The 14,262-nt window shown below is 55.9% G+C and overlaps 1 protein-coding gene across 1 annotated transcript in view; it reads right to left on the bottom strand.

Annotated features, from left to right (window-relative positions):
- The window catches only part of HLCS (holocarboxylase synthetase), a 73,106-nt gene extending 63,205 nt beyond the window's left edge, over window positions 1-9,901 (bottom strand). The window contains exons 1-4 of the mRNA XM_029082771.2: window positions 9,650-9,901; window positions 4,277-4,429; window positions 3,808-3,970; window positions 1,090-1,949 (exon numbers count right to left, since the gene is read on the bottom strand). Coding sequence (XP_028938604.1) covers window positions 1,090-1,949; window positions 3,808-3,970; window positions 4,277-4,429; window positions 9,650-9,886 — 1,413 coding nt within the window. The 5' untranslated portion in view covers window positions 9,887-9,901. The remainder of the gene's footprint in view (window positions 1-1,089; window positions 1,950-3,807; window positions 3,971-4,276; window positions 4,430-9,649) is intronic.
- Between the last annotated feature and the right edge of the window lie 4,361 nt (window positions 9,902-14,262).

Genomic DNA, 14,262 nt, shown 5'->3' on the forward strand with positions numbered 1-14,262 from the left:
TCCCTGCGGGCGGTCGGCCCCTTGAGGATAGAGCCCCGGGGGGCCGACAGCCCAGCTCTCCAGCTCCTCGGCACCCGACACTAAGCCCTGCGGGCATCAGAAGCAGTGTGACCTAGTGGATAGAGCCCGGGTCTGGAAGTCAGAAAGACATGGGTTCTAAACCCAGCTCTGCCACTTGCCACTTCACTTCTCTCAGACTCAGTTACCTCATCTGGAAAATGGCGATTAAGACTGTGAGCTCAATATGGTTCAGGGACCGTGTCCAACTCCATTTGCTTGTATCCACCCGGGCACTTAATACAGTGCCTGACACATAGTAAGCGGGTAACAATTACCATAATTATTATTACTACTTCCTAAGGCGGGGCAAGTCGGGAAACTCCTGTAATCCCTTCCCCAACCCCGTGGGATGCACCGGCCCTTGGTTCCCACGGGATCACGTCTCCCCTCCACTCCTGGGCTGGGTGGATCGATCATCTGATGGCTCCTGGAGCGCTCGGGGTGGTCCCCGAGGAGAGGGCATCTCCCCTTGGCTTCCAGCCCTATAGGAAGTGACTTTTGGTCCCTCCGAATCGACGGTCTAACCCCACCGAGCCGGGTTCCGAGGCTGCGCCCTAAGGCGGCTCTGTCCTGGGCAGCAGTCCGGGCTGGCGGGTTTTATTGTGGCAGGGGTAGGGGCGGTGGGCCCCAAGCCCGGAGCTGGAGAGCCTTGGGCCCTTCTCAGATTTTCACCTGAGCAGCAGACCGAGGGCGAGGAAGCCGCCATTCAGAGCAGAGACCGGACACCAGAAACAGGGGTGCTGGCCCGGGATTCTCAGAAAATAAATCCTGGGGCCTCTTGGGAGGTGGAGACATAAACCCCAGGGTTGGCAGAGAGAGGAGGCTCACCTGTACAGACTAGCCCATGGTGCCAGCCAGCCCCCCCAAATGAGCGACTGTCACACGAGAGGACTCTGGGACTGGACGCTTGACGCTCCAGGAAGTGACCTTTCGTTCATAAGGGGCTCGTTACAAGGAGGCAAAGGGGCCATTTTGTTTGAAAGGGGCTCTTTACAGGGAATTAAGGGGCTCCCGCGCACCGTCCCCTACCTGGCACAGGACGGCTTCCCCGCCAGCCTCCCCGTGGGGCAGGTGGACGACGAGCCCCTCTCCTTCCGCCTCGGCCGGGTGACCCCGCAGCCTTCCCGGGCCGGCGGCCGGCTCCCCCTCGAACGTCCAGCCGCTGGTCAGGACGTGCAGACGGTGCCCTCTGCGGCCGGCCCCCACGGAGAACACCAGGTCCCGCACGGCCGGGCCCGGGGCGTCCCATCTCCGGAGGCGGAGGCCACCGCACACGAAGGAGGAGGCCAGGCCCAGCACCTTCCCGCCCCGGTCCAGGTAGGCCAGGACCCGCTGGCGGACCGCCTCGGGCAGCGGCCCCGCAGCGGCGAGCACCAGGAGCGCGGCGCAGTCCAGCCACGGGGCCCCCAGCACGTCCTCCTCCCGCAGCGGGTACACGGTGTAGCTGTCCGCGGCCAGGCAGTCGGCCAGGACGGCCCGGAGCGGCTGGAACCGGGCGGGATCGGCGCCCACGTACACCAGCACGTTGGGGACCTTTTCGGAGGCGCCGGCTTTCCGTCCCCGTCCGGCGGGCAGGCCGGAGTCGCCGGCCGCGGGTCCGCCGTCGCCGCAGCCGTCGTAGGGGAGGTCGGGGATGTCCTCGGCGGACGCGAACTTGACCGACTCGATGGTGCTGTTTTCCAGCTCAAGGCACTCGTGGCAGCTGGACAGGTGGAGGGGATGGAGGTGGCGGTGGGGGTGGGCGGGACCGGCGGCCTCTCTGGGGGAAGCGCGGCCTCCCCGCGGCTCCGGAGGGCCCTCGGGGGCGGGCCTCCCCACCGGCCGCTCCGCTGCCGTGGGGGCCACCAGCTGCTGCAGCTCCTTCAGCACGGATGCCTGCAGGTGCACGGCTGAGGGGTTGGAGGAGAACAAACAGGCCACGTTAACGGTTTACGGAGCAGGAAGCGGACCAAGGGGGGTTTTCCGTCCCGGGGCCCGGGGCTTACGAAGCTGGGCCCCGATTGAGGGCCCAAGGCTCGGCTTCTGACAACAGGCCAAGACTCAAACGAGGACCAGCTTCAGGCGGAAACAGCGGGCAGTGTGGCCCAGTGGATAGAGCACGGGCCTCAGAGTCAGAAGGACCCCGCTCCGCCACTTGCCTGGGGTGGGACCTTGGGCAAGTCATTTCACTTCTCTGTGCCTCAGATACCTCGTGTGAAATGGGGATTAAGACTGAGAGACCCATGTGGGACAGGGACTGTGTCCAACCAAATTTGCTTGACTCCTCCCGAACCCAGCACTTGGAACAGTGCCTGGCACATAGCAAGCACTTAAATACCACAATTATTGTCATAGTTATTTTTTGAGGGGGAGAGGGAGGACGGCGGCTGCATCAGCAAAGGGGATGGGACAGAGAACCACTGAAGCCCGGGGGTCGCACTTGGCAGTGTCATGTATGAACGCTGCGGGGGCTCACGACATCACTTCACGATGCCATAGGGAACGGAAAGGAGCAGGAAATTTCTCCCTGCTCTAGCGGCACGATGACTGAAGCCGGCGTTGCCCACCGGGCAGCAGGAATGCCCGCTGCAGCTCAGAAACGGGCACCCTCCCTCCCCTCTTCCAGAACACCACGGATGAAGTCCTCGGTTCCCTCCTCTGTAAAATGGGGATTGAGACTGTGAGCCCTCTGTGGGTCGGGGACTGCGTCCAACCCGATTTGACTGTACCCACTCCAGAGCTTAGTACGGCGCCTTGCACACGGTAAGCACTTTACAAATACCACAGTCATTCTTATTAGAGTTGGCTCCACTTTAACCCCAGGTGGCCACAAATCAGCATCTCGGTGCCCTCTTGCTGAAAAACCAGAAGCTGCCCGCCAACACAAATGGGCTCCGTCTATACTAAGAACCATCATCTAGGAGCGACGCTCAGTCCAGCGCTCTGCCTACAGTAAGCGTTCCATAAATATCGCCAAGTGACTGACTGTTCAGGACCCTGACAGCTGACCTAGGAGTGGGATCCCCGGAACTGGAGTGGATAGAGCCCGGGATTACCAGTCAGGAGACCTGGGTTCAAGTCCCACCTGCTGTGTGGCTTTGGGTGGGTGATTTTACCTCTCTAGACCTCAGTTTCCTCCATCTGTAAAATGGGGGTAAGACAACGATTCACTCTCCCTCTTAGACAGCTGCAGACGCCATGCGGGACAAGGATGGTCTTGCTAGTCCTCTAGCACTTAGCCCAGTGTTTGGGACTCAGTAAGTGCTTAATGACTGTCATTCTAATTGGGATGATGACTGCACACCACTCTACATCTTTCATCTCAGTGATCTTCCCCGTTTCCTAGGCCCAGCCCCAGACCGCCCAGCCTCACGGGATTGAGAACCATCTGCAGGGCTGAGGGTCTGGCTCAGCTCTCCCGTTTTGATATTGATCCTGGCCCCCACTGCGGGGTTCCTGGGGGCTCTGGAGGGACAGTGCCCTAATCCCTGAGGTCGGGCCCTCGTGGTCACCTGAACACCACGGGGACCCCCAGGCCATTCAAGGCCAGACCTAAGGCCAAGAGTCCACGGACAGTGGGGAGATCCTTTCTCAGAGGATTCTGGACCCTACGCTCATATTTCAGCCGGGGATCCTAGTGAGGTGTTTTGGAACTAGCTCTAGGACCCTCCCCACCCAGGGAAGTTTCCACGACGGTCCAGTGGAGTGTCTCTCCGGAGGGGGAGGGTCCGGTACGGAGAGGTCTGTCCAGCGGGCGGGGATACTCACAGACGATCTTCTGCGGGACCATTCCATCGTCCATTCGGAGTCTGCCTTCCATGAACGCTATCCCCAGCTTGCTGAAGTCGTCCACGCTGGCTTCGGCCATTAACTGGTACGGTTCCCCGGGCCGGCAGGCCAAAGGTAAGCAACAGTCTGAAAGCCTAACGATCTGGGGGAGAGGGGGAGAGAGGGGCTTTAGACTCTGCTAGGTTACTCTCCCTCTGGGCATTGAGGAAGAAGGAAGCAGGGCCCCAGGCTTCCAACCGGGAAGCAGACTTTGTTGCCAGTGTCAATCGCCCCAGGACAGAAGAGTTCTTTGCTTACGCTGGCTCTCATTCCCACCCACTCGATTGCCCAACGGGGACAGGGTGGAAAATCGTAACCCACAGGAACCCGCCGATGAGGAAAGAGGAAAAAAAAGGGAAGATGAGCCAGCTGAAGAGAAAGGAGTGGAGAAAACCAAGCGGTCCCTCACCTTTTCGGACGAGGCGGTTGCTGCCTGCAAACTCTCGGCGTGAGTCGCCACGCTCTCGGCCACGAAGGCGATGCGTTCCGCGCCCAGGATGTCGCCCCGGTACACAAAGGGAGAAACCAGTAGCAGGACCCACGTGTTCAAGTCATCAATCGACTAGACGGGAAAAGGGATGTTTTCGCCTCCGTTTCTCCAGCTGCAAACCAGCCCCCGCATCGCCTTCCCACCATTCAAGATGGACCCCATCATCTTTCATCAGAGAAGAAGGGCACCGGGTTGACATCTCCAGTGCTTCCTCTGTGCCTCACATCTCCCAAATGCAGCCCCCAAGTCCTGACTGGTGTGGGCCGTTTCTGGTCCAGACTATCGCGCCGCGGGCAGGGACTGTGCCAGACCAAGGACCCCAACCCCCCACATCCCAGCCATCAATCTCGTGAGGGCTTAGCCTTAATGATGAGGAGTAAGACTAGTCCTGGATTCTAAGGAGAGGGGCGTTGCAGTGACGCATCCAGTCTGTCAATCGATCGTATTTATTGAGCACTTGCTATGTGCAGAGCACTGTATTAAGCTCTTAGGAGAAGATAACAGAGTTGGTAGACACATTCCCTGCCCACAACGAACTCTCAACTAACAGAGTCTCTGGGTAACAAAGAGAGGTTTGGGGGAGAAAGCTGGTGGTGGCTACTCAAGATGAGGGCGGGATAAAGTGGCAGGGTGGGGCCGGGTGGGGCTGGTCTTAAGAGGTGAGAGCCACTGGGGTCTAATAATAATAATAATTACAGTATTTTATTAAGCACTTACTATGTGCCAGGCACCATTCTAAGTGCTGGGGAGGTCATTCAGGCAAATCGGGTTGGGCGCAGTCCCTGTCCCATGTGGGGCTCCCAGTCTTCATCCCCATTCTACAGATGAATTGAGGCCCAGAGTCGTGAAGTGACTTGCCCAAGGCCACACAGCAGACAAGCGGCAGAGAGAGGATTAAAACCCATGACTCTCTGTCTAACGAGCCCCCATACTTCTCACAGAGCTAATTCACCCCTCCAGGGATCTTAGGAAGGAAACAGAGGGACTACGAGGTGAACGTCGTCGTTATCACAAAGGAAGGAGCTTATACATTTCTAAAACTGAAGCCTCGGTAGTGGCCAAGCCAGCTGCTGCTGCTCTCTGATTTACACACATTTGCTTACATATACGCGTGCAATAAAAACTTGGTAATGAGTCATGCGAGACATAAGTTCAACAGCATTTTCAAAACCGTCACAGCTGGACAAAAAACCCATCCTGCTCCCCATTTTCCTTCCAAACTTTGAGGAGCCAAGGCTGTGGTCCGATCCCTTCATATTTCACCTAAGAAATGGCAAAGTCCCTTGTAGTAAAAATAATTATTATTCCAGTACCCTTGTAGTAATAATAATAATTATGGTACCTGTTATAATAATAATAATAATGTTGGTATTTGTTAAGTGCTTACTATGTGCAGAGCACTGTTCTAAGTGCTGGGGTAGACACAGGGTCATCAGATTGTCCCCTGTGAGGCTCTTCATCTTCATCCCCATTTTACAGATGAGGTCATAGAGGCACAGAGAAGTTAAGTGACTTGCCCACAATCACACAGCTGACAAGTGGCAGAGCCGGCATTCGAACCCATGACCTCTGACTCCCAGGCCTGTGCTCTTTCCACTGAGCCATGCTGCTTCTCTATGCACTTACTGTGTCAAACACTAAGCACTGGGGTAGGGGCAAGGTCATCAGGTCGGACACAGTCCCTCTCCCACATGTGGCTCATACTCTTAATCCCCCACTTGACAGATGAGGTAATTTAGGCACAGAGAAGTTAAATAACTTGCTCAAGGTCACCCGAAAGACGACAAGTGGTTGTTCTGGGATTAGAACCCAGGTCCTTCTGACTCCCAGGCCCGTGCTCTATCCACTAAGCCCCGCTGCTTCTCTGGTACTTGAGCATTACACTTTAGAAAAATACCCTAACCCTAATTAGTACATAAAAAGGTAACACGACCCACCCAAACACACTATCTTCATCACGACAAATTGTCAAGTACAGTCTTATCCCCGTCGTCACAATCCCATCCCAATCCCTTCCGAGCAGCCCACGCTCCCTTTTTTCAACCCCTCCTTAGCTCCACAGCACTTACCTAACCACTTGTACATAACCGTAACTGATTCCTACTAACCTACTGAGAGCTCACCTCCTCCAAGAGGCCTTCCCAGACTGAGCTTCCCCTTTTCCCTCTGCTCCCCCTTCACCTCCCCTCAGCTAAGCCCCCTTTCCCCCTTTGCCCTCTGCTCCTCCCCCTCCCCTCAGCACTGTGCTCATTTGTCTAGATTTTTATGACCCTATTTATTTTGTTAATGAGGTGTCCATCCCCTTGAATCTAATAATGTTGGTATTTGTTAAGCGCTTACTATGTGCCGAGCACTGTTCTAAGCGCTGGGGTAGACATAGGGGAATCAGGTTGTCCCACGTGGGGCTCACAGTCTTAATCCCCATTTTACAGATGAGGTAACTGAGGCACAGAGAAGTTAAGTGACTTGCCCACAGTCACACAGCCGACAAGTGGCAGAGCTAGGATTCGAACTCATGAGCCCTGACTCCAAAGTCCGTGCTCTTTCCACTGAGCCACGCTGCTTCTCCAATCTATTTATCGTGATTAAGTTGTCTTGTTTTTGTCCGTCCGTCTCCCCCCATTAGACTGCGAGCCCGTCAATGGGCAGGGACCGTCTCTCTCTGTTGCCGAATTGTACATTCCAAGCGCTTACTACGGTGCTCTGCACATAGTAAGCGCTCAATAGATATTACTGAATGAATGATTCGTATTAATGCCGGTCTCCCCCTCCCCTCGACCGTGAGCTCGGTGCGGGCAGGGAACGTCTCCGCCAAATCCGTTCTCAGTGCTCACAGTACGAGCTCAATCAATTCGCCTGATCGATTGATCGTCCGAGCCGAAAGCCTCCTGCACAAACCCCGGATCGATGGGTCGGTCCAGGGCAGGACTTCGGAGGCAGAGAGACAAGAGAGACGAGACAGGCCCCATTCCTCTATAAACCGAGGCCCGGTCCTCTCCACTGGCAGGGCCCCTGGCACTATCCACCCCCCCACCCTTACATTTCATATTTTTTTCTTCTTTTTACTTGGTTTTGCAGAGGCAGGGGAGGAGCAGAAGCACGAGGAGCAAGCAGGAAGCAGTGCATCGGATTATCTGCACCTGATGCACGTGAAAGGGATGGCACCTGGAGGCGGCCCTCCCAGCTGGGCCGTGACCTCCGGTGACCCCGCTCGGGCGGAGCCTCGGGCCCTGATCCAAGTGCAGGGGGAAGGGAAAGGGAAAGTGAGCATACCTCCAATCAACTCCTTTCTAGCCGTCTAATTGTTGTCTGTCTCTCCCCCCCCCCCCCCCCCCCCCCCGCCCCCGTGAGCCCGTTGTTGGGTAGGGGTTGTCTCTCTCTCACCGAACTGTACTTTCCAAGTACACACATTAAGCAGCTCAATAAATGCAACTGAACGAACATACGCTATGGCACACATATTAAGTGCTCAATAAATACGATTGAACGAACATACGATATGGAGCACGGGCCTGGGAATCAGAAGGTCACGGGTTCTAATCCTGGCTCTGCCACTTGGCTGCTGTGTAACCCTTGGGCAAGGCACTTCACCGGGCCTCCGTTCCCTCCTCTGTCAAATGGGGAGGAAGGCGGTGAGCCCCAGGTGGGACAGGGACTGTGTCCAACCTCATTATCGTGAATCTATATCTACCCCAGTGCTTAGAACAGTGCCTGGCATAGTAACTAATGCCATAATAATTATTACCTAGGAGTTCATCTATGACCCCAGACGGGGGGGGACACAGAAACAGCCAGTAAAGCAGCGTGGCTTAGTGGAGAGAGCCCGGGCTTGTGGGCCCTCTGGGTCATGGGTTCTAATCCCAGCTCCGCCACTTGTCTGCTGCGTGACCGTGGGCAAGCCACTTCACTTCTCTGGGCCTCAGTCCCCTCATCTGTCAAATGGGATGAAGACTGTGAACCCCACCCGATTACCCTATAGTTCCCCCAGCACTTAGAACAGTCCTTGGCACATAGCAAGCACTTAAATACCATCGTCATTACTATTACCGCTGAGTTGTACTTTCCAAGCACTTAGTACAGTGCTCTGCGCAGAGGGGGCACTCAGTAAATACAACTGCATGAAAGGAGGGACATGGTGAGCACTCAATAATTAGGAGGAACGGCGAGCCCATTGCTTCCAGCCTGGGAGGCCGGGGTTGCACAGGTGCTGTCTCCCCAACTGTCCTCCCCCAAGCCCTTAGCACAGTGCTGAGCACACAGTGAGCGCTCAATAAATAGGAGGAACGGTGAGCCCGCTGCTTCCACGCTGGGAGGCCGGGGTTGGACGGGGACTGTCTCTGCTGCCCAACTCTCCTTTTCAAGTGCTTGGCACAGTTCTGGGCACACAGTGAGCACTCACTAAATAGGAGGAACGGTGAGCCCGTTGCTTCCAGGCTGGGAGGCCGGGGTTGCACAGGGGCTGTCTCCCCAGCTGTCCTCCCCCATGGGCTTAGCACAGAGCTGAGCACACAGGGAGCGCTCAATAAATAGGAGGAACGGTGAGCCCGCTGCTTCCAGGCTGGGAGACCGGGGTTGCACAGGGGCTGTCTCCCCAGCTGTCCTCCCCCATGGTCTGAGCACAGAACTGAGCACACAGTAAGCGCTCAATAAATAGGAGGAACGGTGAGCCCGTTCCTTCCAGGCTGGGAGGCCGGGGTTGCACGGGGCCATCTCTGCTGCCTAACTGTCCTCCCCCAAGCGCTTAGTACAGTGCTGAGCACACAGTGAGCGCTCCACAAATGCAATGATAGGAAGGAAGAAGTACCTGATCCGCCCCTTGTCAGCTGTGTGACCGTGGGCAAGTCACTTAACTTCTCTGTGCCTCAGTGACCTCATCTGTCAAATGGGGATTAACTGGGAGCCTCACGGGGGTCAACCTGATGACCCTGTATCTACCCCAGCGCTCAGAACAGTGCTCTGCACCTAGTAGGCGCTTAACAACTACCAACATTATTATTCTCTGTGCCTCGGTGACCTCATCTGTCAAATGGGGCTTAACTGGGAGCCTCACGGGGGTCAACCTGATGACCCTGTATCTACCCCAGCGCTCAGAACAGTGCTCTGCACCTGGTAAGCGCTTAACAACTACCAACATCATTATTCTCTGTGACTCGGTGACCTCATCTGTCAAAAGGGGATTAACTGGGAGCCTCACGGGGGACCAGCTGAGGAGCCCGTCTCTCCCGCAGCGCTGAGAACAGTGCTCTGCACCTAGCAAGCACTTAGAAATAATACCATAATCATTATTATTACCTGGCTGCAGCCGGTGAAGAAGAGCCGAGCGCCGACCCGCAGGCAGACGCCGTCGTCGCGGGGGCCCGGGGTGGGGGTCGGGGTCGGGGTCAGGGTGGGTGTGGGGTCCCCGGGCCCCCGGCAGAAGGTGAAGGAGCAGGGGGAGCGGTGCAGACGGCGCACGGCGGAGCGCACGAGGCCGGCGGGGCTGCGGCCCCAACGCGCCCACAGGTACAAGTAGCACAGCGTGATGAGCATGGTCCTTGCACCCCCTTCACCCCCCCCACCCACCCCCAGCCTGCGCATGCGCGGCTCCGCCCGGCCCCTCCCTCCCGCCTGGGGGGCGGGGCCTCCGCGCCGCCGGCTCCCATTGGCTCAGCCCGGGTCACCCCGAGCCCCCATTGGCTGCCGAAAGAGAAACCTCGAACCTGATTGGTCCCTCTTCCCCCCCCCCGGCAGGACCGGCCTCCTACTCTGTGCCCGGCCCCTAGGACGCCACCCTTCATTCATTCAGTCGTATTTAATAGTAATAACGTTGGTATTTAATAATGTTGGTATTTGTTAAGCGCTTACTAGGTGCCGAGCACTGTTCTAAGCACTGGGGTAGACACAGGGGAATCAGGTTGTCCCACTTGGGGCTCAGTCTTCATCCCCATTTTACAGATGAGGGAACTGAGGCACCGAGAAGTTAAGTGACTTGCCCAAAGTCACACAGCTGACAAGTGGCCGAGCCGGGATTCGAACCCATGACCTCTGACTCCAAAGCCCGTGCTCTTTCCACTGAGCCACGCTGCCTAGGTGCAGAGCACTTTTCTAAGAGCTGGGGGAAACACAGGGCAATCTCTATTTATTGAGTGCTTACTATGTGCAGAGCACTGGGCTGAGCAGGGAAGCAGCTAGAGAAGCAGCGTGGCTCAGTGGAAAGAGCCCGGGCTTGGGAGGCAGAGGTCATGGGTTCGAATTCCGGCTCTGGCACTTATCAGCTGTGTGACTCTGGGCAAGTCACTTCACTTCTCTGGGCCTCGGTGACCTCATCTGTAAAATGGGGATTAAGACTGTGAGCCTCATATGGGACACCCTGATGACCCTGTATCTACCCCAGCGCTTAGAACTGTGCTCTGCACATAGTGAGCGCTTAACAAATGCCAACATTATTATTATTAAGCGCTTGGGATGTACAAATCGGTAACAGAGACAGTCCCTGCCCTTTGACCATCCCTCCATCGAATTTACAAAGGGCTTACTCTGTGCGCAGCACTGTGCCCAGTGCCTGGGATGCGCGACCATCCCTCCATCGCATTTACAGAGCGCTTACTCTGTGTGCGGCACTGTGTTAAGCGCTTAGGGGAGGACAGTTGGGCAGCAGAGACAGTCCCTGCCCAATCACGGCCTGGGAGAGTATGATCCCTCCATCGCATTTACGGAGCGCTCACTCTGTGCGCGGCCCTGTGCCCAGCGCCTAGGAGAGTCCGATCCCTCCATCGTATTTACGGAACGCTTACGGTATGCGCGACTCGGTGCTAGGTGCTTAGGGAGGGTACAATCCATCCATCGTATTTACAGAGTGCTTACGGTGTGTGTAACACCGTGCTAGGCACTTAAAAAAAATGTTGTATTTAAGCGTTTACTATGTGCAGAGCACTGTTCTAAGCCCTGGGGTAGATACAGGGTGATCAGGTTGTCCAACGTGAGGCTCACAGTTAATCCTCATTTTACAGATGAGGTAACCGAGGCACAGAGAAGTTAAATGACTTGCCCACAATCACACAGCTGACAAGTGGCAGAGCGGGGATTCGGACCCACGACCTCTGACTCCCAAGCCCGGGCTCTTTCCACTGAGCCACACTGCTTCTCTACCATTATACCCTTGTACATTACCCTTGTACCCTTAAGGAGGGTACAATCCCTCCATCACATTTACGGAACGCTTACCGTGTGCACGGCACTGTGCCGAGCGCTTCGGAGGGTGTCTGTGAAGCGCTTCCTATATGCCAAGCGCTGGATTAGATACAAAGTCATCAGGTGGTCTCACGTGGGGCTCACAGTCTTCATCCCCATTTTCCAGAGGAGACCCCTGAGGCCCAGAGAAGCGAAGGGGTTCATCCAAGGCCACAGAGCAGACAAGCGGCAGAGTCGGCATTAGAACCCAGGACCTGAGACTCTCCCGCGGACACCATCCGTCCCGGACCCCACGATGCCCCCCGGTATCCCCAGGGCCCAGACACTGACCATGGCTCCTCGCTGACCCCGTGTCCTCCTCCGTGCCTCCGGCCGGCCGGGCAACCAGGGGGTGCCCCTCAGCTCCCCCAACACCCGGGCAGGTCTGTGTGGCCTGCCAGCAGCCACCAGGCTCGATCCTCTGGCCCCCTTTTCGAGGGACACTTGCACAAAAAGCACTGTGGGTGCGGGGCAACAGCCCGGGGCTTCTAATCTGCCTTGTCTGCCGGGCGTGACCTGAAGTAAAACACTTTTCTGGGTCTCAATTCCCTCCTCTGCAAAATGGGGATTAAGACTGCCAGGCCCACGTGGGGCAACCCGATTACCTCGTATCCACCCTCCTCTGCAAAATGGGGATTAAGACTGTCAGCCCACGTGGGGCAACCCTCTCACCTTGTTATCCCCCTCCAGGTTTAGAACAGTCCTTGGTGCAGAGTAAGCGCTTAACAAAGACGATCGTTATTATCATCATCACTGATTTGACCGTGACCCTTCGATCGCTGCCAGCGGCTTCCTCCGGGGACTGGGGCACAGGGGTGAGAATAAACTTCGGAGTGACTTCTTTCCGGGTTCGGTGATCCGGTGCGGCCCCCTCCCCCATCCCTTTCTCTTCAGAAACCCAGAATGAGAAGGGCAAGACAGTCCCTTAAGGCACTTCACCTGGGCCCCCAGCTGAATCTCCTTAACAAACAAACGAACACACACACCTCTCTCTCCCTCCTCCCCCTCCCCCAGTGATTTAGTGGCTAAATCACGGGCCTGGGAATCAGAAGGTCATGGATTCTAATCCCTGCTCCGCCACATGTCTGCTGTGTGAGCTTGGTTAAATCACTTCCCTTCTCTGTGCCTCATTTCCCTCATCTGTAAAATGGGGATTAAGACCGTGAGCCCCATATGGGACAGGGACTGTGTCCAACCTAACTTGCATCTACCCCAGCGCTTGGAACATAGTAAGCACTTAACAACTACCACCTTATTACGATTATTATTAATAAAAAGTGTTCAGAGCCTGTATTGAGCCGAGAACAGCAGCATTTCTGGAAGAGTGCGGGCCCACCCAAACTGGGTGGGCAGAGGTCCAGGGTTCCAGGGAAAGTGGGGCAACGGAATGTTCCTTCACCCAGAAGCGGGATGGGGGCGGGGATGGCTTGGGGCACGGAGGTCGGGGCGAGCTGCCAACGCAGGGCCAGGAGAAAGGGTCATGGGGAAACTTCACTGCTGCCTTTTCTCCCTTCCCTCTCCCCCTCCTCCTCCTGAGACAGTGAGGGGATGAGAGGTGGGCACAGGTGCCCAGGTTAAGGGGCAGCAAGGAGGATGGACACTGGGCCAGTTTTTTTAAAAAATGGTATTTAAGAGTTTACTACATGCCAGACACTGTACTAAGCCCTGGGGTAGACACAAGCTAATCAGGTTGGGCACAGTCCATGTCCCACATAATAATAACCATCATCATGGTACTTGTTAAGCACTTATATGCCAGCACCGTTCTAAGCACTGGGATGAATAGAAGTTGGTCAAATTGGATACAATCTCTGTCCCCCATAGGGCTCATACTCTTAATCCCCATTTTACAGAAGAGGTAACTGAGGCCCAGAAAAGTGAAGTGAATTGCCCAAGGAGCTGGGATTAGAAAAATAAATAAAAATAAATGTTGGTATTTGTTAAGCGCTTACTATAAATGTTGGTATTTAAGCGCTTACTATGTGCAGAGCACTGTTCTAAGCGCTGGGGGAGATACAGGGTAATCAGGTTGTCTCACGTGAGGCTCACAGTTAATCTTCATTTTACAGATGAGGTAACTGAGGCACAGAGAAGTGAAATGACTTGCCCACAGTCACACAGCTGACGAGTAGCAGAGCCGGGATTCAAACCCACGACCCCTGACTCCCAAGCCCGGGCTCTTGCCACTGAGCCACACTGCTTCTCACAATTAGAACCCAGGTCCTACTGACTCCCAGGCCCATGCCCTATCCACTGGGCCGCACTACTTCAGGTCGATTCCTGTCAGACCCCAACTCAACACACTGCTGTGTGGAGTCAGGCAGGCTCAGGACGCTTCCGCTTGGCCGGTGACACTCCACGGCGAACCTTGGGCCCGGCCCCATCATAACAATAATAATAATGATGAGGGCATTTCTTAATCGCTCACTCTGTGCCAAGCACTGTTTTAAGCTCCGGGATAGACACAAGGTAATCAGGTTGTCCCACACGGGGCTCACAGTCTTAATCCCCATTGTACAGATGAGGAAACAGACGCAGTGAAGTGACTTGCCCAAGGTCACAGAAGAGACAAGTGGAGGAGCTGGGATTAGAACCCACGTCCTCTAACTCCCAAACCCGAGCTCTTGCCACTAGGTCATGCTGCTTCCCCCACTTCATCGTGCCCCTCCCTTCCCGGCAAACGCTATGGCCCCATA

The sequence above is a fragment of the Ornithorhynchus anatinus genome, chromosome 17 (genome assembly GCF_004115215.2).
Source record: "Ornithorhynchus anatinus isolate Pmale09 chromosome 17, mOrnAna1.pri.v4, whole genome shotgun sequence".
Lineage (NCBI taxonomy): Eukaryota > Metazoa > Chordata > Mammalia > Monotremata > Ornithorhynchidae > Ornithorhynchus > Ornithorhynchus anatinus.